General features: G+C 35.6%; 4 protein-coding genes across 6 annotated transcripts; 3 read left to right on the top strand and 1 right to left on the bottom strand.

The window, feature by feature from the left end:
- Positions 1-57: 57 nt before the first annotated feature.
- Positions 58-5,619, top strand: LOC143464547 (DBH-like monooxygenase protein 1 homolog). Its single transcript, XM_076962382.1, has 15 exons — positions 58-422; positions 1,257-1,367; positions 1,544-1,696; positions 1,845-1,938; positions 2,013-2,194; positions 2,357-2,434; positions 2,630-2,737; positions 2,845-2,944; positions 3,034-3,203; positions 3,456-3,550; positions 3,685-3,841; positions 3,982-4,124; positions 4,318-4,423; positions 4,657-4,755; positions 4,911-5,619. The coding sequence occupies exons 1-15, from the start codon at positions 258-260 to the stop codon at positions 5,028-5,030; spliced, it is 1,881 nt and encodes a 626-aa protein (XP_076818497.1). The 5' UTR covers positions 58-257; the 3' UTR covers positions 5,031-5,619.
- Positions 5,620-5,804: 185 nt separating this feature from the next.
- Positions 5,805-11,115, top strand: LOC143464546 (DBH-like monooxygenase protein 1 homolog). Of its 2 annotated transcripts, none has more exons than XR_013118514.1 (15): positions 5,805-6,133; positions 7,005-7,115; positions 7,348-7,500; positions 7,640-7,733; positions 7,930-8,117; positions 8,225-8,302; positions 8,445-8,549; positions 8,760-8,859; positions 9,068-9,237; positions 9,394-9,488; positions 9,809-9,965; positions 10,063-10,205; positions 10,337-10,443; positions 10,531-10,626; positions 10,709-10,754. XR_013118514.1 is itself a non-coding variant. In XM_076962381.1 (15 exons), the coding sequence occupies exons 1-15, from the start codon at positions 5,960-5,962 to the stop codon at positions 10,838-10,840; spliced, it is 1,887 nt and encodes a 628-aa protein (XP_076818496.1). In that variant the 5' UTR covers positions 5,808-5,959; the 3' UTR covers positions 10,841-11,115. The 2 variants fall into 2 exon arrangements, 1 of the variants encoding a protein (XP_076818496.1); XM_076962381.1 differs by having other exon boundaries at positions 5,808-6,133; positions 10,353-10,443; positions 10,709-11,115.
- On the bottom strand, positions 10,970-16,218 carry LOC143464549 (leucine zipper transcription factor-like protein 1). 2 transcript variants are annotated; one of them, XM_076962385.1, is made up of 8 exons: positions 16,037-16,218; positions 13,989-14,113; positions 13,702-13,896; positions 13,373-13,502; positions 13,142-13,285; positions 12,314-12,457; positions 12,102-12,229; positions 10,970-11,460 (listed from the first exon to the last, which is right to left on the bottom strand). In XM_076962385.1, exons 1-8 carry the CDS (start codon positions 16,037-16,039, stop codon positions 11,442-11,444), a joined length of 888 nt encoding a protein of 295 aa, XP_076818500.1. In that variant the 5' UTR covers positions 16,040-16,218; the 3' UTR covers positions 10,970-11,441. The 2 variants fall into 2 exon arrangements, with proteins under 2 accessions (XP_076818500.1, XP_076818499.1); XM_076962384.1 differs by lacking the exon at positions 16,037-16,218 and adding an exon at positions 15,787-15,976.
- Positions 16,219-18,738: 2,520 nt separating this feature from the next.
- LOC143465599 (stAR-related lipid transfer protein 3-like) lies at positions 18,739-23,734 on the top strand. Its single transcript, XM_076963983.1, has 12 exons — positions 18,739-19,055; positions 19,438-19,561; positions 19,660-19,740; positions 19,950-20,087; positions 20,286-20,415; positions 20,524-20,664; positions 20,760-20,950; positions 21,158-21,259; positions 21,475-21,534; positions 21,655-21,842; positions 22,054-22,147; positions 22,297-23,734. The coding sequence occupies exons 1-12, from the start codon at positions 18,856-18,858 to the stop codon at positions 22,390-22,392; spliced, it is 1,545 nt and encodes a 514-aa protein (XP_076820098.1). The 5' UTR covers positions 18,739-18,855; the 3' UTR covers positions 22,393-23,734.
- The last annotated feature ends 68 nt before the right edge of the window (positions 23,735-23,802 follow it).

Genomic DNA, 23,802 nt, shown 5'->3' with positions numbered 1-23,802 from the left:
GCCGCGGGACAATAGCAATTCATGTGCTGACGTCAAAATAACGGGTTATATTTAAGATAAAGTAATGCTGTTAATATGCATTTCAGAGTTTAAACCGTGGCCACAAGAATGACTTGCGGTTTTTTTCAATAGTTCGAACAAACGCCGCAAAAAATATCTGCATTGAATATAATGTTTCTGATATAACTTGCAGAATCAATAGGCATTGCAATTAAAACGTGAAGAACTGTATAGGTTCTGCAGATAGGAAGTCTGAAATGAAGCTACTTCTATTTGTTTTGGTAATATTTACTCTGAAAAAGTACGCAGCCTTCGCTCAAGAAATAGAGCCTAGTGAGGATTTTCAATATGTTGAATATTTGGATCCAAAGAGACAGTTTAGAATGTTCTGGAAAATTAACAATCCACACATAACGTTTGAGGTAATCATGCTGCAAGAATAAGATAGAAATATTAATTGTTATTTTTGAAGTATCTATGTATATTTTTCGCTTTATGATTTATTTTGGTATTTAATATTTGTATTGTAACATAAAAGACTTTATCTGTACTGTATACACATAAAATATATAATTTACAAAGCTAGTGTTAGTGGCAACACGTAGAGTTAAGCAGAAATACAAGCATATGTCGATGATGCGATTTTTCTTTCAGTGTAGACTATTTGCGTTAAGCCATCACGTTGTAGTTATTCTAAGAACGTTTAATTAAGCCGATACTTGTCTTACATAACGGATCTGACGGATTCAAAATAAGCCGAGCGTCATTTCTGACCTTTTAATTTAAATCCCTGCTTAGAAAAAGAGAAAATCAAAACGTAGTTTGATTTTTAAAATGCTTCAGGCTTTTGCTAATTGTCCGCTTTCTATAAATGTTAATCGTTTGGTCATGATCCGGGAATTTTATTGTTAATATATGATTTATTGGGATTTGTTAGCGTTGATTAATTTTATGTCACCGAGAGTTTGCTGCCAGATTTCGGTTGTTTAAACCAAAACAAAACTGTGGTTAAATAAGTGAAGATTTTTTAGATTAAACTTTCAAAAAGCAAATTTGGATGTGACTTAAATGAAAAAAAAAACAACAGAAACGTTGCACAATCAGAAACGATAAAGGCTTTCAGAACATACTAACTCTTTTATTCATGTCGTACACGAGTGAATAGTGAACAAGTAATTTCTATTTTTCACGAGGCTACAAGTAATTTTAAACTATCGCCCAAGAAGCATAAAATTATATCTTTGCTATGGTTGCAGCTTCACGTTCAAACAACCGGTTGGATTGGAATTGGGATTTCCCCGAATGGGAAAATGGCTAATTCAGACATTGTCGTGGGATGGGTAAAAGATGGAAGGGTTCATTTGACTGTAAGTACACTTGCTTATAAGCAATGGGTAATACCATGACAAAACAAGTTTTTAGGTCAAGGTACATATATAAATTGAACTTTATATGAAAAATACAAATTATGTACTGCTTGTTTGTAGATATGAGTATTGAGTAGGCCTATTATTTTTTATATATTATATGCTACATTATACAGGATAGGTTCAGCCCACCTTACGGAGGTTATCCGCCGATGGACCGTGAAGAAAACGTCGAGCTACTGGCTGGCAGAGAATGTGATGGATTTACCATAATAAAGTTTCGACGACAGCTTGCTGCATGCGAGGACTACCACGACCGGCCTATAACGGTGAAATAATGTAGCCTACTCTATTGTTTTTACATGTAGGTTTGATTTTCGGTATTACTTACAACCTTAATGAAGCTCATAGTAGGGTAATATAGTTAGTAATTTCAATGTATTGATTACTATCATAATCAACAACTTGCTATTCCAGGATGCAACAATGAGAATGTTGTATGCTTTTGGAGTTAACGATCCTCGACTTTCAGATCTGTTCTTCACTGATAAACATCGATTTGAGAACAGAGGTTGGGCTGATTCGTTTAGCTGAAACTGGTGTTTACAGGAAAATTTAGGAAAAAATGCTTAACACTTGTAACAGGTTCCAAAAGTGTCCTTCTTTTGGCAAAACAACCTGCCCAACCCCGTGAAGTTCAGGAGGATCCATCACTAGAAACATTGGAGTTGCGAAATGATGGAATAGAGTTTCCTGTCGATTCAACATATTATAAATGTAGACTTCTTCAACTACCTATATTTCCATCCAAACGTCATATAATAAAGGTGAACAATTGTTTTTACTGATTTACTAAGGAACTAGAAATTTTGTGAGTGGGTTTCTCAAAGGTTAAGTAGTTTTTGACATATTAAGTTAGCTTTTCTTTCAGTCTTGGGCCAAGACTCTTGGCCATACCTTAAGTAAACATTCCTAATGATTATATGCAGATGGAAGCGATAATAGATCAAGAAAATCTTCTTAACGTTCATCATATGCTTCTCTATTATTGTCCTCCAGTTTTGAAGGTAATTAATATCTTGCTGGGTTACACGCAATATACCTGAAAAACGCTATCGTTTCAAACATATCAGAGATCACAAGCAAAGGACAAAATCACATTTCCAATTCTACAACTTAGTTCGCGGAATAAAGTCGCACAAAGCCACTTATACCAAACACTTCCTCTTTATCCGCTTGTACTAAAACGTCATTTTTGTTAGAATACAAACAACGTCGGGAGAAGTGCATCGTGTTACCTCGATGATGCTCTTCCTGAAGCTAGCCGTTGTCAGCCCCAGCTTATGTACGGGTGGGCTGTCGGAAGTGGTGTAAGTATACAATACAGAAATAAAATTGACTTGATTTGCATCACACAGTTAAAAAGACAGTTTGAATATGTAAGAGATTGAATGGGTCATATAGTTCACTTTTTTAGCCTACCTTCCTTCCTGACAAAGTTGGTTTGCCGATAGGTGTCCCCGGAGAGCCTACCTTTATCCTGTTGGAAACTCATTACGACAATCCTGCACAACGGGGTGATTGCAAACAATATATTCGTGCTATACGTAAAGATAACCATACGTATGCAAATGCACACATGCTGTAACTATACGTTTTTTTTTAGTTATACGTGACACTTCCGGAGTGAAGTTCACCTACACGTCCAAGTTAAGAGTGTATGACGCAGGCATAGCACAAGTTGGCAGCACTTTTATTGGTTTGGAGCTAGTGGTTCCTCCAAATATGGAATCTTTTCAAATATCCGGAGATTGTGATAATTCGTGTCTTGATTTGGTAACAAACTTAACTCTCAAAGTTTTTATTTAAATATATTTACTCTTCGAGTATTAGTACTTCTATAGTACTTGGATATTAAATTGCTTGTTTAAGTAATATACTTTCAACGGCTTTGGTGCGAAATTAAACTGTAAAAGCTATTTCCTTATATTTTGTACGAATAGAAAATGTAACATTTAAGCAGGTTTTATACTTTATGATGCTGGTTGCTCGTTGGTTGCACAATTTTTTTGCTCTGTATTGCATCAGACTTTAGATCAGGCTGGTATAGATCATATTAATCTTACGTCAGTCCTCCTTCATTCCCATTTAGCAGGAAGAAAAATGAAACTACGTCATGTAAGGTAACAAGTGGATAGAAAAATTGTCGAGTATATAGTTTAATCTACTATACAAAGTGTTGACAAGAATAGACTATTTAAAGCAAGTAATTTCGTAAATGTTCCTGCCTAACTTTCTACAAAACCGTCATTGTCAGAAATGGTACGGAATTGCCTCCAATCGCAGATGACCAGTCCTATGATTTTGACTTTCAAGAAACTCGGACTATTTCTCCAGAGAGAGTTGTACAGAAAGGAGACGCGCTTCAGCTTGTCTGCGATTATTCGAGTCGTGGCAGACAGGGTTTTATAAAAGTAGGTTTTTAAGATCAGTTTTGTAGATGAATCAATCATACTAAAATGACCAACAATTGTTTGCAATGGTCTTCTTTTACTATCAGCATATATATACAAGATTTGAAACAACTTTACCATTTCAAAATATTTGTTTGCAGGGAGGCTTTCGGACAACGGATGAAATGTGTTTAAGCTTTGTATTGTATTATCCACGAATCGCGCTTGACTTTTGCGCTTCGGGACCAGCAAGGGGCTCAAGTTTACGCTTGCTTGGGGGAATTTTGGGTTACAGAAATGTGCAGTGAGTAACATTATAACATAATAACATTCTTCTTGGGTTTCGCTGCGAGGAGCGTTCTTAAAAAGATACAATTGCGGAAATCAAACTTAGGTCGTATGAGCTTAATGTAACTTACTACACCTACCGTCACATAAAGAATTCAATTTTTTTTAATTTTGAGCTGGATGTTATACGCTGCAGTTACATTATTTAGACCAATAAGCACCATAGCCAACGTGTTTGACATTGGATTTGATAAATTTATCATCACCGAACCTCGTGCCAGAGCAAATACAACTTTGGATGCAGCAATCAATAGTGTAAGATTATATACAGTTTGTCTACAATTTCCGCATCTATATATACTGTACGTAGTACTTATGTCATTTTGCAGTATAGCCCAAACAACAAGATTCCATAAATTATTTTGTAGCTTACAAAAGCGATTTTTACTCGCTTTTTATATAGTTAGGCCTACATCCTTTAGTTTAGTCACTTCGCCTGATTAGCTGCATTATATTAATCATTTTGGTTATTCAACGTATCTACGCAGTATCCATGGACAAAACAAGTGGCAGATGGCTTAAGCGCAGCGTTACGGGGCGGTCCACAAGATCGAATCTGCAGCGGTATGGCACAGCAAACTAGCTCGGTATGTTGAAACTTAATAAAATAGTATGCTAAAATGGAACCTGTATTGCAAAGGCATTGAGACGGTCAAAATTTCGAATCCGTCAGTAGAAGTACAAATTTGCATGCGTTTGAGTTGTTACCAGTGAACTAACTATAACTTTGCAATTTTTACAGCCACGTTACACAACTGACCCATTAAAAATTGATGAGGCTTATCTACCAGATGAAAATTTCTGTGTAGCTCCATTTAGCGGTTTTGCCAAAGATCGTGAAGGAGAAACTTGTGATCCATAAAAATGATAACATTATTGCAGCTTACGCCGAAAGACTCCAAAGAAGCAAGTTATTTTAGTTTGAAATTACAGTGTACTGTAATCAGTTTTTTTATTCACTTCTATATATTTCTTTTCTTATAGAACGCATATTATACGCGTGCAATGTGTATCCTCCTTTTTTTCAAAAGCATTTTGTCTGTTGTTACAGAGATACATATGCCTTTGCAGCAATGATATAAAGTTTTTGAACTAAGCTACATCTGGCACTGACTTTTTAGCACTCAGCTATGCAGCATTAGTGATTATGTCAAAGATGGATGACACATAATACCGGACCGTGCGTAAAAATCCTATAAATTGTATGATTGCTGTTTTTATTTTAGCAAGGCATTTTGAGTCGGAACATTAAACTGTAAACACATCCGTGTGATACATTAGATTTACAGCACGCCTATATACAAACGTTCTTAAAAACGCTGAATGCAATGTTTTATCTGTTTACGTTCGTCGAAGCGCTTGCGATCATAAAAGTATATATTTTTGTGCATGAGTAATTAATCGGATCAAATGTGTTAAACTTTGCAATAAAATGTGATCTCCAACGCTCACGTCAGTCAGAATATTGTTATCTGCAAAAATTGGATGCTACAACTAGCAATGAAAATTTTACTATCGACAATTTTTTTATTATTTTTAAAATCTTGTGAAAAAATGTAGCCTAAGGGGAAATATGCGCCCTTCTTCTGATTTAATCTGATGTCAACATATCTTAATAAGTTAAAAAGTCGATCTGTTATCGATATTTTAACTAAAACGTAGCCAGGACCTTGCATATTTTGCCTATGCTAACACAAATTGTGTTTTGTAGCTCATTATTTATAGAATTGCAAACGTATAATTTTAAGATTTTTGAAGTAGTTAAAAAGCCTAGCAATTGCAGAAAGGGTCATGTTTTTAAAAAAATGGCCTATCACGGTCATCTGTTGGTGCGTACTAACCACCATGGTCCGTGCGCTAGTGGACGTGGAACCAAGCAACTATTACGATCAGAATGAATACTTGGATTACGAGAAACATTTTAGAGTTTTCTGGAAGGTCAATGACACTCACATCGAGATGGAGGTTAGGATAAGTCGATCATCTATAGTTAGCATATAAACACGGTTACTAAATCGCAACGACACGAATACAGCTAGTTTTCCAAGATAGTGCTTCAAAATTAAAGAAAAGTAACCAGCTTTTTTTTAAATGTGTGGTCAAAGCTATCAACTTTTTAAATACCAGTTTCTAAGAAAAAGAAACGCCTAGAACACGCCCACGACCAAAGATTCCCAAATACAATCAGCGCGCAGAACGAAATCTTAACGTATTTTCATATCACAAACAAACTGTATTTGTCCAGTTTTTGTAATAAAAAACTTTGTTATAGGTTAAGATAAGTCACCACTAAGTCCTTTAACTTTTAGTTTGAATCAAACTACCATACTTTATACATGCAGCAATTTTCATTTATGAAGTTACGTAATGGAACAGATTAAATGGCTTTGGGTTGTATTTGATCAGACAGATAACAAATTTTGTCAGATTGTGTTTATAACTTGCCAAAAGGTCATCTCCAGTGCACCAAAGATTGCTAAGTCCATGATATTTTAAGTAACTGCTTTCACAGTGTTCAAAGGTAGAGTCTGACATCACGCAGTTTCTAGCTTAGTAGAATATAAACCCCAAAATTACTACAGTAAAAATTAATAAAACCACAGCGTTTGCCTATACGTGAAAACTTATTTACTAAACAGTCTTTGATGCAGGACGGCGGCAGTTTGAAAACAAAAGCAACTTTATTGTAGCTTCAGGGCAAAACACTGCAGGCAAAGACGGAAAGACAAAATCAGACAGAAAACTCTGGCCTATAACAACTTTAAAGAAAACTTTACGTTATGGTTAACTTCAGATAAACACCACATGCGACCTACGTATTTTTACCAAAACTTAGATCCATGCCATCACCACAGGATGGGTAGGAATCGGGTTTTCCCCTTTTGGAGGAATGGAGGGCGCCGACATTATTGTTGGTTGGGTCAGAAATGGTCAAGCTCATATAACCGTAAGTAAAAAAATACGTAACTATAGTGTACAGAGACGTTTTATTGTGTAATTATAACAAATAAAGCGAAAGTTAAAAAAGAATCATTTTGCCTTTGAAAGGCATCTATACCAATTAGGTTACAACATAAACTTCTGGTGGTCAAAACAACAGAACTCATACGGGCACAAACTCTTGTTATGTCATGTCACAACTCTTATCATTTGTCATTGTTGCTATACTTCACATATAGGACAGATATGGGCCGTGGTATGGCGGATACCCACCGACTGACAGGGAAGAAAATGTGGAACTTCTTGGGGGAAGTGAATGCGACGGAGTGACGATGATTAAATTTCGAAGACAACTTGCTGCTTGTGAAAAATACCACGACAGACCAATCACAGTACAAGCTCAAAAAATCTATTGCATAAAAACTAAAAAAGAAACCTTGTTCATTTCCTAACACTTTTTTAAAAAAATGTTAAGTAACATGCGTAGCCTATGCTTAGATATGAACTTAACTTGAGCATTGGAAATTACAGAAAGGCACTGTCCGGATCATTTATGCTTACGGTGTCCACGACCCGGTTCTGAATGACTTATTCTTCACAGATAAACATCGTTTTAATCACCGAGGTATATGTATTAATTGCTATGGCAAATTTTAATTTAGTCTGGGGGGCAAGAATAACTCAGTTCTATGGCAAGACGACTGTATAGCTAACATCAGAATAATAAATGTGGACCACAACATCAGAAATGACTCGGAAATTTTTAAAATGAAATTCGACACGATGCTTTACATCTAAAAAATTCTTCTGCACACGTAAAGGTACAAAGAGTGTTTTGCTTTTGGGGAGAAAAACGCGTGACAAGGAGCAATTGTTAGTGCAAGAAGCACCTGATCTGCAAACCTTTGACATCGTTAACGACGGAAAATCGTTCGAAACTAAATCAACGTACTATAAATGCAGATTGTTACGTTTACCGGATTTAAAAGAAAAACATCACATTATTAAGGTGACTTAAAAGCAGTTGTAAGTTATAGGCTATAATATATAGCCTATAGTAGATATATACAGTATATAAAACATATTCATAAACGTAGAAATTAAAATATCACTTAGATTGAGCCAGTTATTGAAGAAAAAAATCGACGCTTTGTCCACCATTTGGTCATCCAGCAGTGCCCATACTCGTTGCAGGTAACTTTTAAAAGTGACTCAAACAGGAATTTTATTTGGCACTTATTCGTCTACACGAGCTGTTATTAACGAGTAGAATTTTCGCCTGAAGGTATAGCAGTCGTATAATTGGTAAATTTCGTAACATTTTGATGTTTCTTAGAAATCTGATCACGATGGAGAGAGCAGGGAATGTTACACTGCTAATAGTTTGCCGGAAACTCGAGGATGTCTTTTTATCACTTATGGATGGGGGGTTGGTGGAGGGGTAAGCAAATTTACTGCAATTAAAAGTATTAAAAAATAAACTGGTAATGAAGAACCATTTTAATGTTTATTTATAGTTAAGTTACAATAATCTCAGGCGGGTTTCAGTCAGTGATTTTGATTTTAAAACGTTTGTTCTAAACCATACCGAGATATTAGATCGTTCTTATTAGACCATTAATATGACCACATAAAATTTGCCTGGATTTAGTCAACCAGTCTACCAAAAAATGCTGGAATTCCAATTGGCGTTCCTGGTGAAGCACAATATGTCATTCTCGAAACTCACTACGACAATCCAACAAACGAAGGTAATTTTAAAGTTATAGTAAGGAACCAAGCTTAAGGTGGTCATGCTTATTAGAACGTTCCTTACGTTGAAATAACTTGCAGTACAAAACATAAGATTTTTTCACATGTCCTTCCATTACATTTTGTATTAAACAGAGACCAGCATTTATTTTCATTTCATAATATTTTTCATTACACAATGTAGCAACAGTCTTTTTAAATGTTTAGTAATTCGAGATTCGTCTGGGGTTAGGTTTACCTACACCTCCGATCTTCGTGAAAATGATGCGGGTTTTATATCCATGGGGCATACGGTAAGCGGAAATGGATTGCTGGTGCCACCAAATACCGATTCTTATCTGGTTTATGGAGAATGCGGCGCGGAGTGCCTAGGAGGGGTAAGCAAGCTCAGGACTTGTCAAACTACTTCTCAATATCTTTGACAATTTATACCATACTCATGTGAGTGCAGTCATTATAGACGAAGAGTAGGCTACATAGCAATAAACTAAATTACATTAATATGAAATGAAATGTTTTTTCATATGCTACAGGCGATGGAAGTAGCAGAAGTGGATTCAATAAACATATTTTCAGCCTTCTTGCATTCTCACGTAGCTGGAAGAGCAATTACGTTGCGACAAATCCGGTAGCAAGATTAAAATGTTGCTTGTAAACTTTCTCATTGTTACGGACTGTTGCATTTCGTATGATAAGAATATTTAGCCCATATGGTGAATAAATGACGTATGATATGTGTATTGTTATCCGAGACAATCTTGTAGTATATTTCAATCAACCTTATTGTAAATTCTGCAAGAAAATGAGATTTATACATGCAGAAAAGGAAACATAGTTCGATCTTCACTCTATGCGCTATTTAAGGCTGACATAAAGGTATCAAAGCCTATAAGTTCATTATTCATATAAAAAGCCATATTACTCTTTATAATGATAGTGTTAACCTAGAAATACAACGGAACTACCTCCGCCATCAATGGATCAAACTTACGACTTCAACTTCCAGGAGACTAGAGCTGTTATTCCGGAGCGCACAGTGCGTAAGGGAGATTGGATGCAAATCATCTGCGACTATTCCACGCGAGGAAAAAAAACACTCACAGAGGTTGATTTGAAAGAGTGAATGAAACAGCGAAATTAGTAATTACAACTACAAATAGCCAATTTACAATGAATTCACAAACCAATTTACTTGACAACAGAGTGGACTTGCAACTACAGAAGAAATGTGTTTGGCTTTCGTAATGTACTATCCAAAGATTCCGTTGAATCACTGCACATCTGTCCCCGTTACTGGAGCAGCCGAAGATATTCTCGGTCCAATGTTGGGATTTTTAAAAACAAAGTTAGTATAAAATTTGTTTAATTTAAAGCTATAACCGAAACCTTGAGCCAAAAGGTGCATCGACAAAATTTTTTGAAGTTTTGAGTTAGTTGCCTATCAGAATGTGTATGTGTTGCCGGTCTGATACTTAGATTGAAACATCTTCAGAAAACTACGTCGGAACGGTCAATTCAGGGATATTGTAATAACAGACCCAAAAGAAAAACTCAACGTAACTCTCGAGCAAGAAATTAATAATGTAAGTTCAAGACCCTTTTTTATAACGTAAGCAAAAATCTTTGGTTACTTTTTGTTTCTAGTATAAATAGTAGATGCTTGTTTACAGCATTTGTGGACCAAAGCAGAAACTGAAAAATTAAGTTATGCTTTCCACCAATCACCACGATCTTCGTTTTGTATGGGTCCTCAACCAAAAATACCGGCAAGTTTACTACTATGTTTAAGAAAATAATGAAAAAATGAAAAATATATCAACTCAACGACAATACTGATGTGTTATTCAGCTCTTCTCCCAAATCCAGCCAGCAGTCATAGAGAAACCTTATCTGGAAAAATCTACCAACTGTGTTGCGCCGTCTAGCGGTTTTTCCAACGCTCTGATTGCAAACTCTTGTCCTGTTGACATGAACTTTTAAGAGTCTCCGCTTTTGGGCGTGACACAGCGTATTTAACATAAGAAAGACAATATTACACGAATATTACACAATATTACACGAACCTTTTTCATATTTATCTGTGTTTCCTAGTTGTTTTTACCACACCAGTTATAGGAAGGTTGTTCTTATTTACATCAGCAAGTAGTATTAAAGCATCAAAACACAGGACTACAAAATATATACTTATAAAACATTATTCATGTGTAACAATGTGTAAAGTGAAAAATGGCCAATAAACAATTGCTATTTACTAATAGTTAATGAAAAATACTAAGAGCCAACATTTTTGTACCAAATTCATATTACATTACTGAACTAAGTTATAGCAATAATAATACTCAATAATAGCGAGTTAATACATAAGAAAAATAACTTGAACGTGCATGGATGTACATCAAACATTGTTATCCTAACTTGCAACATGAATGAAAAATTTTATTGCAAAGGCAGCCTTACGAGACTGCGTGCCCCACGAAGCTAAAAAATGGCGTTGACCTCAACTAATTTTTTAAGCAGGGGGACGGGAAAAATAATTTAGACGTGTAACATTTATCGCAAAAATTGCATAGTTTGATTGTGATTAATCCATTTCTTCATACCTGTGGGTAACAAAATGAACAAATATTATTATTTATTTTGGGATTGTAATGTTTAGATCCCAATATTTTTTCAAATAAAAGAATAACCTCTAACCCAGGCATGCACAACTCAAAATAGTACACGGGCCGTTTTAGGGAAAAAAAATTTTCGCGGGCCGCGTGCTAACATTGTTGTAACTAACGTGTAGCCTACTTTATATAATGTGACCGATTAACCGTCGAATAAGAGATATTATTGAGAAGATGGTTACTGTCAAGAGTCGGTTGCCTCTCGCACTACAGTATGTAGTTGTTTTTAACGCTTATCGGCGGTAAAGCATCGGATTCGTTGATTATGTAACTGTAACCGTGGAGAAAATGCCTGAATGAGCGAAATCACGGAATATCTCGTGGGCCGCACGAAAAGGTTTCGCGGGCCGCATGCGGCCCGCGGGCCGTATGTTGTGCATGCCTGCTCTAACCTATTCAGTATTCATACCGGTAATACAAAAAATTTATTACTTAATAAAAAGAAACAAAGAATATGCTACTTAAAAAGTGACTTTTAATTTATTTCTTGCACGATGTCGTACGTATGGTATATGCTCACGAGTGTAACACGAGTTCTGTTTGTAGCAAAGTGCATGATATCAAAAACTTACTTGCCCAACCGTTTCCTTAAGTCTTTGATCTGCTCATTCTTTTTACTAAGCATGTCTCGCAGGTTTTTGTACGCACCAGTCTCCCGGAATTTTTTATCAAGTTCTCTTTCAGTTAGTTCTAATTGCTCCTAAAAAGCAATAAAAATTTTTAGTAAACTTATTATGGTATCATCTACATCAAAGTGTTAAGAATTTATACCTGGACCGCTTACCTGGACCTTTAAAAGCTCATGCTTTGTGGTGGTAAAATCTGAGTACATTTTATCACTTTCTTTTCCTTTTTGCTCAACTGTTGAGTCAAGCTCTGTGCGCAAGCCTTTAAGCTGGCCTTCCAGTTTCCTAACTTCTGACTGGTCCTAGAAGGCAAAATAGCAAACAAATGTAAAATCTCTGAAAAATATGATTACAAAAAAGGAAACTGGAAACTCTTATTTGCCATCTCTTATCTCTTTTATTAAAAAAGGAAGTGTTTCAATAAAGGAAATGTGGTTACATCAAAAAGCTCACAATAAAATACAAGAAAAATTTATTAACTCAGAGCAGAACCCAATAATTTTTTTAAAGTTATCCAATTTTTTTCACCTAGTTATGGTAAAATCAGTAAATAACTATGTATGAGACTGATCCTTGGCACTGCCCTGACATGTTTTTGGAACCCATTAGAGCTTAGGAGACAGTGAACCGTGTAAAATTCACATGCACTGAAGTAGAGCTATTCATAAGTAGAGTAGGTTTTTGACTTTTTTACGGTAGCAATTCCAGGTACTCGCCCAGGGCAAAAAAACATTCTTAAGTTTGTGAAAAATTTAAGTTTATTAGATTCAAGTATTTGAGTTATGAATAATTTATCACATGTTATAAGTAAGCGGTTAACTGCATACAGTCAAGATAGTTCAAGTTATGAAAACATATAGACAAGTCAAAGGGAGTTGAGTGAATTAGCTTACACTGTAAGGTTAAGTTTATAGATTATAGAAGTTTATAGTTTTAGAGATTTCAAATCATTCCACTATTAATGGAAATATGCAAACAATACGTACAGCCCCTGCGACAGGTTTTGCTCCAAGCTCTTTAACTTGTTTACGTAATGCTTCATTCTCTTTAAGACATGATGTCACATTGTTCTCTACAGTTTTGCTTCTCTCAGTCAGTTTTTCATTGTCAGTCTGTAGTCTTTGAATCTCCTATATTTAACAGATGTAAAAAAAAAACTCCTGTTCTATGGAACTTTATGGTAGCCATATACTGAAAACAAATTATATATTACACACCTTTTGAAGCAATGCTATACCACCAGTTTCATTAAGTGGTTGAAGATTTTGCTTCAATAAGTCAAGATGTGTTGTACTAGTCAGGCTTATTTCTCTTTCCTCAAAATCAGCAATTTGCTCCAACAGTTCCCTGTAATGTGCCACATGAAAACCATGCTTAACAATTGAAATAGGTGAAAAACAATAATGTAAACAAACTGAACCTCTGGTCTGCTACCATAAAAATTAAAAATATAAAACAATTGACAAAAGACCTTCAGCCAAATCTATGTGGAAAGAAAAGTGACATAAGAGATTCAGAGTGAGGAAAGCATGGTGTGAAAAATCACCTGTTTTCCAACTCAGAGATATCTGCAGAGAGCTTTAGATGCCATTTTTCTGCTTGAGTTAGCAACTGTCGCAACAAGAGCACACTTGTGTGCGTTGAGTTCAATAATTCTGTTTCAACTTCACCCCTTACGGTACTCAGCAATCCAGCCAACATTTCAGAAACTTCATCAAGAGTGTAGGTATCCTCATACAATCTGCAGAATGTTTGATGGTAATGTATCACTCATGTTGGAGCCTTTGCAATGGGAAGCAATAATGCTGCCTAACACTAAACTTGATTTCATACCTGCTTTCTTTCAGATCCTGAAAACAATGGTCAACTGCTTTTAATCTCTGAGCTCTCTTGTAACGACAAAAACGCATGAAATTGACAGCTTGCAGCACATGATGATCATTCAATCCCAACTCCGCCTAAAATAAAGAAAAATATAATCGACAATCAGTCATCATGTTACAAGAAATCAATCAACAAATGCATAATGACAACCCGGAATTTAGGAAATACTATAAAATCTACTTAAAACTTCTATAAAATTACTTCAAAACAATGTTTAACTATTCCAATCAAACACAAACTTCATTTGGCTTGCCTAAAAGCCAGTATGTAGCACACACATGTAAAAGCCCCAAGCTGAAAGTTATCATAGTTTCCATAAGCCTAATACATTGATATACATATGCCACACTATCAGCCTGAAAACGTCTGGATTAATACTGGAGCACAAAAGTTACCAAGGTAGGCGCACAATACAAGAGCATAGTTAATTATGTAACACTTCTAGTCAAAACTGGGAACTTATTAGTTTGCTCAATCACTTAATTAAATCTCAGGTCTGTTGACTTATTCAAGCACTTTTGACTCACTCAACATCACTCGATCTGCATGTTCTGAAACACAACCAAATAAAAACTATTTCTATTTCTGACCTAAGTTAATAAACTACTAATAAAACTGGTTTGTATAATAGTTAACAACCATGACCAGTAATTTTAAGCAGGGTAGGCAAGATTATATACTAAGCGTGTGGTATATGTACAGGATCAAATATACAAATGAAATGAAAAGTTATGATGTCATCACTCCTCCCAGTTGGGTCTAGATACAAATATGCAACTGTGCAGCGTAGTGGTGCTTAATCGCATTAGCAAAAAAGGAGGTGGTATATATGACCATTATGTTTTCAAAATTTTAAAGTTTTGCCGTCCACGATTAAACAACTGCTTTGTAGAAAATAAATGTTTAAAAAATAGAATGGTAGTGTTTTTACACCAGTCCCTGTTTTGTGGCATAATTTATGGCAATAACCGGCGATGCTTTGTCAGATTTCTGTGTAACAATACAAGCTGTCCATACAAAATGATATTCTATAGGCCTGCATAACACTGAAGCAAAAGCATGAACGAAACACAAGTGCATCGTGCACACCAGATTTTAGATTTACAAGAAAAACTTCAAGGTTTTGGAAGTCGATCAACAATTAATTAGTAAATATACAAAGAATTTTGAAACTAGTTTACACAATCATGAAAGTGTTTTGGTTAGAACTGAGTATGTACAGCTCATCAAACCAGACTGGCAGGAGCACCAGATGAAGAGTGACCACTCTAAAAAAAGAAGACACTGCTAATTTCTCTATTTTTTAGTATAAAAGGCCTTGTCTACCAAAGATTCCAAAAGTGCTTGGGCCATGAGGTGCGGTGCACACCGGCTGCTTCCTCGAACACCAGAAATTTGCTTCTGCGCCCTGACTTCCTGGCAAAAACTGCCATAGGCTAGTCCGATCGTCAAGGACTGCAAAGCGTTCTATTGTGGCAAGCATGCTGATTTTTGAAACACCAATTGATTTATAAAAACAAACAAGACCATTTTGAGAGGTTTGAATGCCGCTAATATTAAGTACAAAATAATATGCAAGGTTGGGCACACCGTCACATAACCAGATAACGCCAAGTCTTTTCCTATGGACGCATGGTTTTTGTCAAAAACTGTTGAACTGCGGTAATTTACACTTTGGAGTCTGGCCTATTCAGCTTGGGGCTTGGTACTGTAATATACATCCCATAGTAGAAAGAGTGGCACATACATGCACGAGATTCATCAACGAGCACGTCAAACTTTATTATGTTCACGCCAATTTAGAATAAATAAACAAAGAATTTGGGCTTCAATGCACGCTCTCACGCCAAAATTTGCGTCGAACGTCACTTGTCGAAAACTGCGGCACTTTCCTGTCCGATTCGGGCATCTCAGTTAGGCCACAGAGTTATTTTCCCCACATTAGTTGAAGCCTAATGCATTGCAAATTTAGGATATATACCGCACGGCACACTTACCATTTCTGCCACAATATTCCAACCTCAAGTACTGTACTTAGACGACAACCTTCTGGCTTCTGACGTTTCAGGAATGTAACCGCATTACAAGTCCCGCATCAACAGCTTTATTGTTGCTAGCACAACGCCACCTAGTAGAAAACGATTCTTCACAGGTAGATCGCAGTGAAACAAGTTTAACACCAGCTACTAAACGAAACATGTTTGTTTTATAGATGAACGTAAAGTTTTATTTTGTGGCGCTTATCGCGACCACTAGGTATGTAACAGCTGAACAAGAATATTTTACTGAATTAACGCATGTATCCACAGGAGAACAGGTTTTCGCACTATAACCATGGTCTTTATATGCCTAGTTTTTACGTATGGTATTTAAAGACTAAGGTATTATTGTCAATTCACTTTTTTTGGTCAAATATCTGTGCTACGACATTGACACTGGTACTAAAATTTTGATAACACACTTAAATAACTGCAAATGAGATAAGTACGTTGTTAACATTTCTGTTAACCGAAACGACACTTCTTTGTGGCATATTTTCAAAATGAAGCTGTGGAGTGCTTTGCATATAATGATATAAACGAGCTGATCCGTTTATCAGATTAGTTCTCTCATAGTACAATTTAAAGATGTCTCTAAATCAGCTGTTTTAGTCAAGCAGTCACGTTTCAGTTGGCTTCACAATTGGGTGGTGGGCTGGTGGCGTGATGTATTAATCGCATGATTTGTTACGGGAGTAAGCTAAGACCTGTTGGAGCGTATCGCGATGTAGCACTTTTTTTAACGTTCGCAGACTTGTAGGCCTTGTTGTGTTTGTTAGGCTATATAACCGTTTCAAGAATTCAGTGAGAGCTGAAATCAAGCTCAGTCATTTCCATGGCGTCTTGAAAATAGCCGGTGATGCCGATTTTGGGTATAAAGCGTTCATCATGCACGTTTTTGTCCTGGCTATTCCAGGACTCAAGCTCGGTTTTCATGAAATTCAGGAGCGCAGTTTATTATAGGCCTTTATTTATTATCTAGGATTCTAGGAGCAATGATCCCTACTTCTCGCCTATATAGACCCCAGGTTTTATAGCAGCCAAGTTCTATACCGGGGTTTGGTATGGTATTGGTTACATTCTAGCAGTCAGTGAAGTAGCCTACTATCATTGTGGATTGATTTAACGTGTCTAGTGCAAAAGTGCACAACCAGATGACGTCACAATTTGAGTAGCTGGGGTGCTGTATGCAAAGGCAAACTGTGGTTGAGCACTCGGTGGTTTTAGCTACGAACAGCAGTGCACACTGGAATTTTGCTTCTACAACCCTAAGATCTCGTCGAAACTGCCATACTCTGCAGTCCGAGCATTAGTCTATTTGTGCAATTAATTTTTATGCCCCATGCGTTTAGCAAACTCTCCAGTCTGGTTTACTGCCATAAAATTGCTTCTATTCTCTAAAGTTTAGTTTAAATCATAGATGCCCAAAGTTTTAAGTGCATGGGCCATATTACACTATTCTTGTGCATGCCTTAGCGGGCCACAGTTATACTTAAATTTCTTATCTCAAAAGTTCGGAATAAAAGCCTTGACTTATCAATCAATGGCTGTGGGATCATTTATTTTTTGCCATTAGATTAATGAAGTGGTCTATTATAAAAAAAATTATTTTCCTGGTTTTTGACATCTCAAACTGGGAAACCTTAGGATTGAACTAATCGCCAACCATTTTCACACAGTTAGATTCAATAACATGAACCCTAATTGTGAGACTGGTTGAGGGCTGCAAAAACTTTTTTTGCACTTTAGACAGCCCTAGCTTTGGTTTAGATCTTTCTATAACCCTTGCTTATTAATCTAATTGCACCTTTATTGATCATATGACAGGCTTGTAGCCATAAAAGTAACTTTTTCTAACCTGACTAAAGTCAAGTCCATTTAAAATGTGACTCGAATCATGTCAGGTCAATGTCTTTACTTACAAAAAAATTTCGGACTTCACACTTTCGTTAAATTGGCTATTGGAATGTAATTGTTGTCTCAAAATTGGTATGGCTGCTACTTTCTTTCAGAGAAGTGTATTTTTGAAGAAAAATACACAATTTCTTACCTAAAGCTCTATTGTTTGCCGTCACAACTGTCATCTTAAAAGCAACTGTAATCATTTTTGGACATTGACTCAAGGCAAGTCATTTAGGATATATTACTCAAGTCAAGTCTAAGAAAAATGTTACTTAATTCAAATCTATGACTCCAAGGTTCATTACAACATTGTCCTATACTGCCATTTTTTTTATTTATATGACTTGATGAAACTACTGGTGTTTCATTGCAACACTAAAAAGCATGTGATTTGACAATAGTTTGCTTTCATTGCTGCCTAGCACATGCTGAGTATTTGATGTTCTTCTTTTACTTAAAATACGCTCATTACATGGCATATTTTACACAATAGGACTACCTACTGTGTGACATTCAACCACACAGTTTATTAGGGGATCCATGGATAGTCACGCTCAGTTTGTTAATGGTTAGAGATGCTTTGTTTACTTATATTTAAGAACTCTTGTTAGGCCTACTTATATTTGAACAATACACTGGAAAAATTAGTTATTATGTGACATTTATATTCTTATAATCCAGTTATGTTCAATCAAGAGAAAATAATTCAATTGTGTGCCTTTAAATGTGTATACGCTATTTACTATTTGCACAGTTTATTTTTAGGTTACAAAGAGCTTGTATGTGCTTGGACATATGTAGGAACAAGCCTGAATATATCTTATTGTAATATATTTTCTCTCTTGTTGCTACCTTATCAAATAACATCTTAGAAAATGATGGACTCAGAAGATGATTCTGCACCTCTATTACAAACCAACAGTATCAGTCAGTCAAGTTCACGGTCCAGTGTACTTGAAGTTGGTCTTGAGGAACAACCAAATCAGCAAGCGACATATTTTCAACGGCCAAATGGTGGATCTATTCACTCACCGGCCGGAATATTTCCAAATCAATGGCAAACTCAAACACAAAGGCAAGTATTAGTTTAGTACCTATATGTCTTCAGTTCCTTACCATATTAAAAAGTGGATAGAGTTAAAAGGTTTTTAAATACCACAAGCTTGCTAAAACCAATAAGTTTGCTGAAAACTGGCTTACGGTATCTCAGGACATTTTGTTGGGACCAATTAAGTTAATTCGTATTTAAGTTGGTTTTAATGAGAGTAGATTTAATAACCTTCTGTATTTTACTTATGCTTTTTTCTACACATTTCTATTTGTGTTATACCACAATATTGCTTGATGATAAAATGTTTTTTTAATTACTGGTTTTGATAATAATGATCATTGCCAATTGCATAAGCCACTAGCTAGTAGCTGCCGTTATCATCAACTAATATCGTTGTTATTGCTAGGAGCAATTCTTCTCTCATCACGTTGGCTGCGGATAAAAAGATGTCAGATCCTAGACGCACATTCTGTCTCTTTGTAACATTTGATTTTTTAATCACAGTCATTTTATGGTTGATAGAATGTGGGGTAAGTTGCAATTAACTTTTAAATTACATAAAATAAATTTTCTAATTGGAATGTTGGTCATAGCTGGGTTGAAATCTTTTAACTGTTTTATTTTTCAGACTCAAGATGACTACTTCTTTAATCAGTTAACAGATCAATTTGTGCATTATGGAATTCATTCTTCCTTAGCTGATGTTGTGGTAAATATTGTTAAAAACATTGTTTAATACCTGTATGTAAGTTTTGTAGTGGTTTTAAAACAAATTATATACAAAATTTCTTTTCTGTCAGTTCGTAATTCTGCCGTTTTGATATACCAGTATATGTTCTCTATTTAAAACAATAAATCTGTTTAAGACTATATATATATATATATATATATATTAGTATGGCTGCTTCATTTTTATAGGTACTTGCATTGGCACGCTTCATTTTTCTTCAACTTACCTATGCACTTTTTCGAGTACGCCATTGGTGGCCTGTTGCTATCAGTACTGCAATAAGCAATGCTTGCCTTATTCTAAAAATATTTGCAGTTTTTACTGCTGTAAGTTTTTGAAAAGTTTTTATTACCTAGTTTACAAAATTACAAAATTATGCATTATGTCATCAGATGTATTGGTATTTTTACTTTGATATTGGACATTTTGATCCTTTGTAGATTTGTGTAATATTTTTAGTTTTTTTGCGATTGAATATGTCTGCAAATTAATCCATAAGAATTATTGAAATCATGTGAATTTAGAAACCCGAACCCGAACGATTAAACCTTGCAACCACAGTTCTACTACTTCTTGTTGATTTTGTATTAACCTGGATTGAGGTTTGGTTTATTGACTTTAAAGTGATTCCAGCAGAGTTGAAAATGGCTCAAAGTAAGTTATACTCTTATTATCTTGATGCATAAATCACTGGTCTGAATTCACCATTATGAGACTTTTATATTGCTTATGGCTTGTGTACATATGATACTGTTTTTGCAGAAACTGTTCAGGCTTTTATGCAGCAGTCCTATCAAGTAGGTATGTCTTCTGAGCATAGCATGCGTGGAAGATTTCCACATTATGGAGCCATGTCAACATCTGAGGGGGCCGGTTATTATTCGCCTGCTGCAAGTGCGCCCCGTGAGTACCTTTGCAAAGAGTTTGGCACTAATACAATACCTAATTTGAATTACATACGGGCATTCCTCTTTATACTTTTATTTGCTTCGAAACAGCTTCAGAAGGCGGTCGCACTGGTGTGGAATCAATGTATTATTCAATCAGTGGTTACCAAAGATCCAGCTCCCATTTTTCACAACAGTTGTCAGCACAGGATTCTAACCTTGTAAACTTTGGAAAGGATGCTTTAAGCAAGCTTTGGAGTTTTTATCAATGCGACAGTATTTGGAACCAGGAAAAAGCTTTGGTTAGTGAACAGTTAAGCAAAATTCTTAAAGTCCCAGTTTGATGTCAATTGTTTGTTCAGTCAACTTGTTGCAACATAATGGTTTAATCCCTGTCAGTTTAATCCCTGATATTGCTTTTGGCAAAAAGTTTTCTCTTTATACGATACCGATCTCAGCTATGGTTTACATTTCATTTGCAACATTATTATCCTCATTTTTTTACTTAGCCAAATGGTGACACTGTGTATAGCACAGAAAACAAAGAATATGGAAAAACTTTCAGAATAGATGCAAACATTGCCGGACTTTCTCCAGATGTTATTTATCGGGTAGGCTTATTGTTGCACAAATAATAATTGTTCAAATAGAAACAGTTAAAAAGTAACCTGATATATAATTTGAATTTATTTTAAGCTTAGCTTTCAAAGGCTCATTGTGTCAATTGGTACTTCCTGCTTACATGGCTTGTATATCTAGGCTACATTTTGATTTACATTTGTGCATACGTAAATGTATTCAGTAGTTGTGTTGTAATTTTTGTTAGGAAATTATTTTGAAGGCAGAAGAAATGCCCGTTTGGAATAAAAGCATTGCAGATGTTAAGGTGGGCAATAGTTATCAACTCATTTATTTTATTTGAAATCTATTGAACTGGTTTAATTTACAAATCTATAATTTTGACCATTAACCATTACATATGTTTCATCATTGGGTTTTTGTTAAGGTGCTACGCAAAATTGGCGAGCAAACATTCATTACACTCGAGGTGTCCAGTCCTGCTGCTATGGGACTCATAGCAAGCCGAGAATTCATAACGGTCCGTCGTATTGAGAAGTGTGGTGACTGCTATGTCAGTGCTGGTATCAGTACTGACCAATGTGACGACATCATACCAAAATCAAATTATGTAAGGTAAGAAACGTTGATTTTGAGGTGTGTTTGTTTTATGCATTGTTTTTTTAATTTGTTTTACATAGTTGTGGCTCACTGTGGTAAGGGCAGCATACAATGGTACGAAATCCTAGATGGTGCAAATAACATTTTTTGATAAGATGATTGCCAGCTAAAATTGTGCTGTGCTTAAAAAATGTGCTTTAAAACAAACGTTTTAATTCTTTTCCAGGGGAATTAATGGTCCTACTGGTTTTATAGTCGGGCCAGGTAAAGACGACCCTGATTGCACCAGTTTTACATGGATACTAAACACTGATTTAAAGGTACCAGGTTTCAGCTGCGTGTGATAGTGATGTAAACAACATTCTATTCCCTTGTTAAAACCCACGTTATCGTAGCTAACACTCAAAACGTGACAAAGCATGACTCTTGTCATATGACTTGGTTAATTATCCACCTTGTGTTGTTCTAGGGGAACTTATCTCGCTCGTTGGTGAACAGGAACCTTACTGCCACTATGTTCGGTTTTGTAAGCGCCATGAAACTTCGTCTGCAAGTGCCGTGTTAAAAAAGTTTTGACCTTTGTACCTGCGCAATTTGTCAACGCAGATGAATAAGACCCTAGGCTTATGCAGTTGGTGGTTTTGCATTTCGCCTCATCAACTTTCCCACGTATTATGAACTGTATTGAAATTTTTATGTGAAGCTACTATTTTTTGTAGACTTAATTTACTATACACTTTATTGTCTGCTTTTTAAAAAGTGCTAGCCATTTTACTTTAAAGCACTGTAGTAAAGTTTTAGTTATGTGTACATAACTTATCCGCGCATACGCAGTTAAATTTATAGTTAACATGCAAGCTTATCTGCTTTCAGTGGCAGTGTGTTATTTATAGTTTTTTTTTTTTGCCGTGGTTATTCACCATACAAGATGTTTTATTGCATGCCCTAAACGCTTTTGTTGTTGCGTGCATTGTATTCGCTGTATTTAAACAGTTTTACTTATCTCTGCTACCATTTGGTGCAAATATTATGACAAGTGTATTTTAGTGCAATATTCTTTAAGTGTTTAGGAGTATTGTGGATGAAGAATTAGCTTCCATTATGAACTATGTTTGACTTTGATTTTGCAATTTGGGAAAATTTGAACACTTTGAACAATTTGAAAATTTTGCAAAATCATAGTTACCTAAAAAATTTAATTCTTCGTTACTAATACTAATGATATTAGATCACATGACTTAAAACACTTCTGCTTTTTGTTATAGATATTTTCTTTTTTTATTGCATCTCGCAGATATTGCGCTTTGGCGTCGTTAACCGTTTACTTTTCTGATAAATACCCTATACGACGGTTTACCTACAAGCTGTTGTGTTGGCTTTCCTGTAAATTCTTGACGATAGTTGGACCTTGAAACATGATGATGCAACTAATTTAGCAAGCATTCTTTCATTTCACAAGTTATCGTCACGTTCTTGCGCTATGCTATCTTGCTTATCGCGTATAAATTATCGCATCTTTTAAACCTGGCAGGTAAATATCGCGTAATAGACGCAAAGTTTGAAAAATTATCCATTGTGGTTTCGTATGATGTGGTAAATTGTCATGTTAAAGCGTTTATAGCGCAGCCCGAAAAGAATTTGTGCTGTGGCGCCTCTTTTCCTGAAAATATGTTATTCGAAGTCCTTAAAAATTATCAACCTGTGTTTGTAATTCAGCGAAGAAAATTATTTTAGCTTTTATCTGAAAAGCTGCTTATTATGATTTTAGCTAAAAAGTATCCGATTTTTATCCGGTTAAAATCATGTTCATTTGCTGTTTTAAAAAGGTGTAATTGTAATCACCTCACTGTTGTCGATGGCTTTTGTGGACTTTGCCGCGGAATAAATTTTTTACTAAAGATAGGTAATGTTCCTGTTGTCTTTTTGCGTTGAACTAGATCAGGGGTCGGCAACCTGCGGCTCTGGAGCCGCATGC

The sequence above is a fragment of the Clavelina lepadiformis genome, chromosome 7 (assembly GCF_947623445.1).
Source record: "Clavelina lepadiformis chromosome 7, kaClaLepa1.1, whole genome shotgun sequence".
Taxonomy (NCBI): Eukaryota; Metazoa; Chordata; class Ascidiacea; order Aplousobranchia; family Clavelinidae; genus Clavelina; species Clavelina lepadiformis.
The sequence above is the reverse complement of the archived record's forward strand: the minus strand, read 5'-3'. Positions and strand labels throughout refer to the sequence as shown.

What these genes read in the sequence shown, in the direction of transcription:
- LOC143464549 (XM_076962384.1), bottom strand. An exon ending in CAGGATCTGAAAGAAAGCAG is followed by an intron (nt 13,897 to 13,988) that starts GTATGAAATCAA and finishes AACATTCTGCAG; the next exon opens with ATTGTATGAGGATACCTACA. An exon ending in GTATAGCATTGCTTCAAAAG is followed by an intron (nt 13,286 to 13,372) that starts GTGTGTAATATA and finishes TGTTAAATATAG; the next exon opens with GAGATTCAAAGACTACAGAC.
- LOC143465599 (XM_076963983.1), top strand. Translation starts at nt 18,856, where the DNA reads ATGATGGACTCAGAAGATGATTCTGCACCTCTATTACAAACCAACAGT. An exon ending in TATTTGCAGTTTTTACTGCT is followed by an intron (nt 20,088 to 20,285) that starts GTAAGTTTTTGA and finishes ATGTGAATTTAG; the next exon opens with AAACCCGAACCCGAACGATT. An exon ending in GCCTGCTGCAAGTGCGCCCC is followed by an intron (nt 20,665 to 20,759) that starts GTGAGTACCTTT and finishes GCTTCGAAACAG; the next exon opens with CTTCAGAAGGCGGTCGCACT.
- LOC143464547 (XM_076962382.1), top strand. Translation starts at nt 258, where the DNA reads ATGAAGCTACTTCTATTTGTTTTGGTAATATTTACTCTGAAAAAGTAC. An exon ending in ATGGAAGGGTTCATTTGACT is followed by an intron (nt 1,368 to 1,543) that starts GTAAGTACACTT and finishes TACATTATACAG; the next exon opens with GATAGGTTCAGCCCACCTTA. An exon ending in TTGGGTTACAGAAATGTGCA is followed by an intron (nt 4,125 to 4,317) that starts GTGAGTAACATT and finishes TACATTATTTAG; the next exon opens with ACCAATAAGCACCATAGCCA.
- LOC143464546 (XM_076962381.1), top strand. Translation starts at nt 5,960, where the DNA reads ATGTTTTTAAAAAAATGGCCTATCACGGTCATCTGTTGGTGCGTACTA. An exon ending in ACCACGACAGACCAATCACA is followed by an intron (nt 7,501 to 7,639) that starts GTACAAGCTCAA and finishes TGGAAATTACAG; the next exon opens with AAAGGCACTGTCCGGATCAT. An exon ending in GTCCTCAACCAAAAATACCG is followed by an intron (nt 10,627 to 10,708) that starts GCAAGTTTACTA and finishes TGTGTTATTCAG; the next exon opens with CTCTTCTCCCAAATCCAGCC.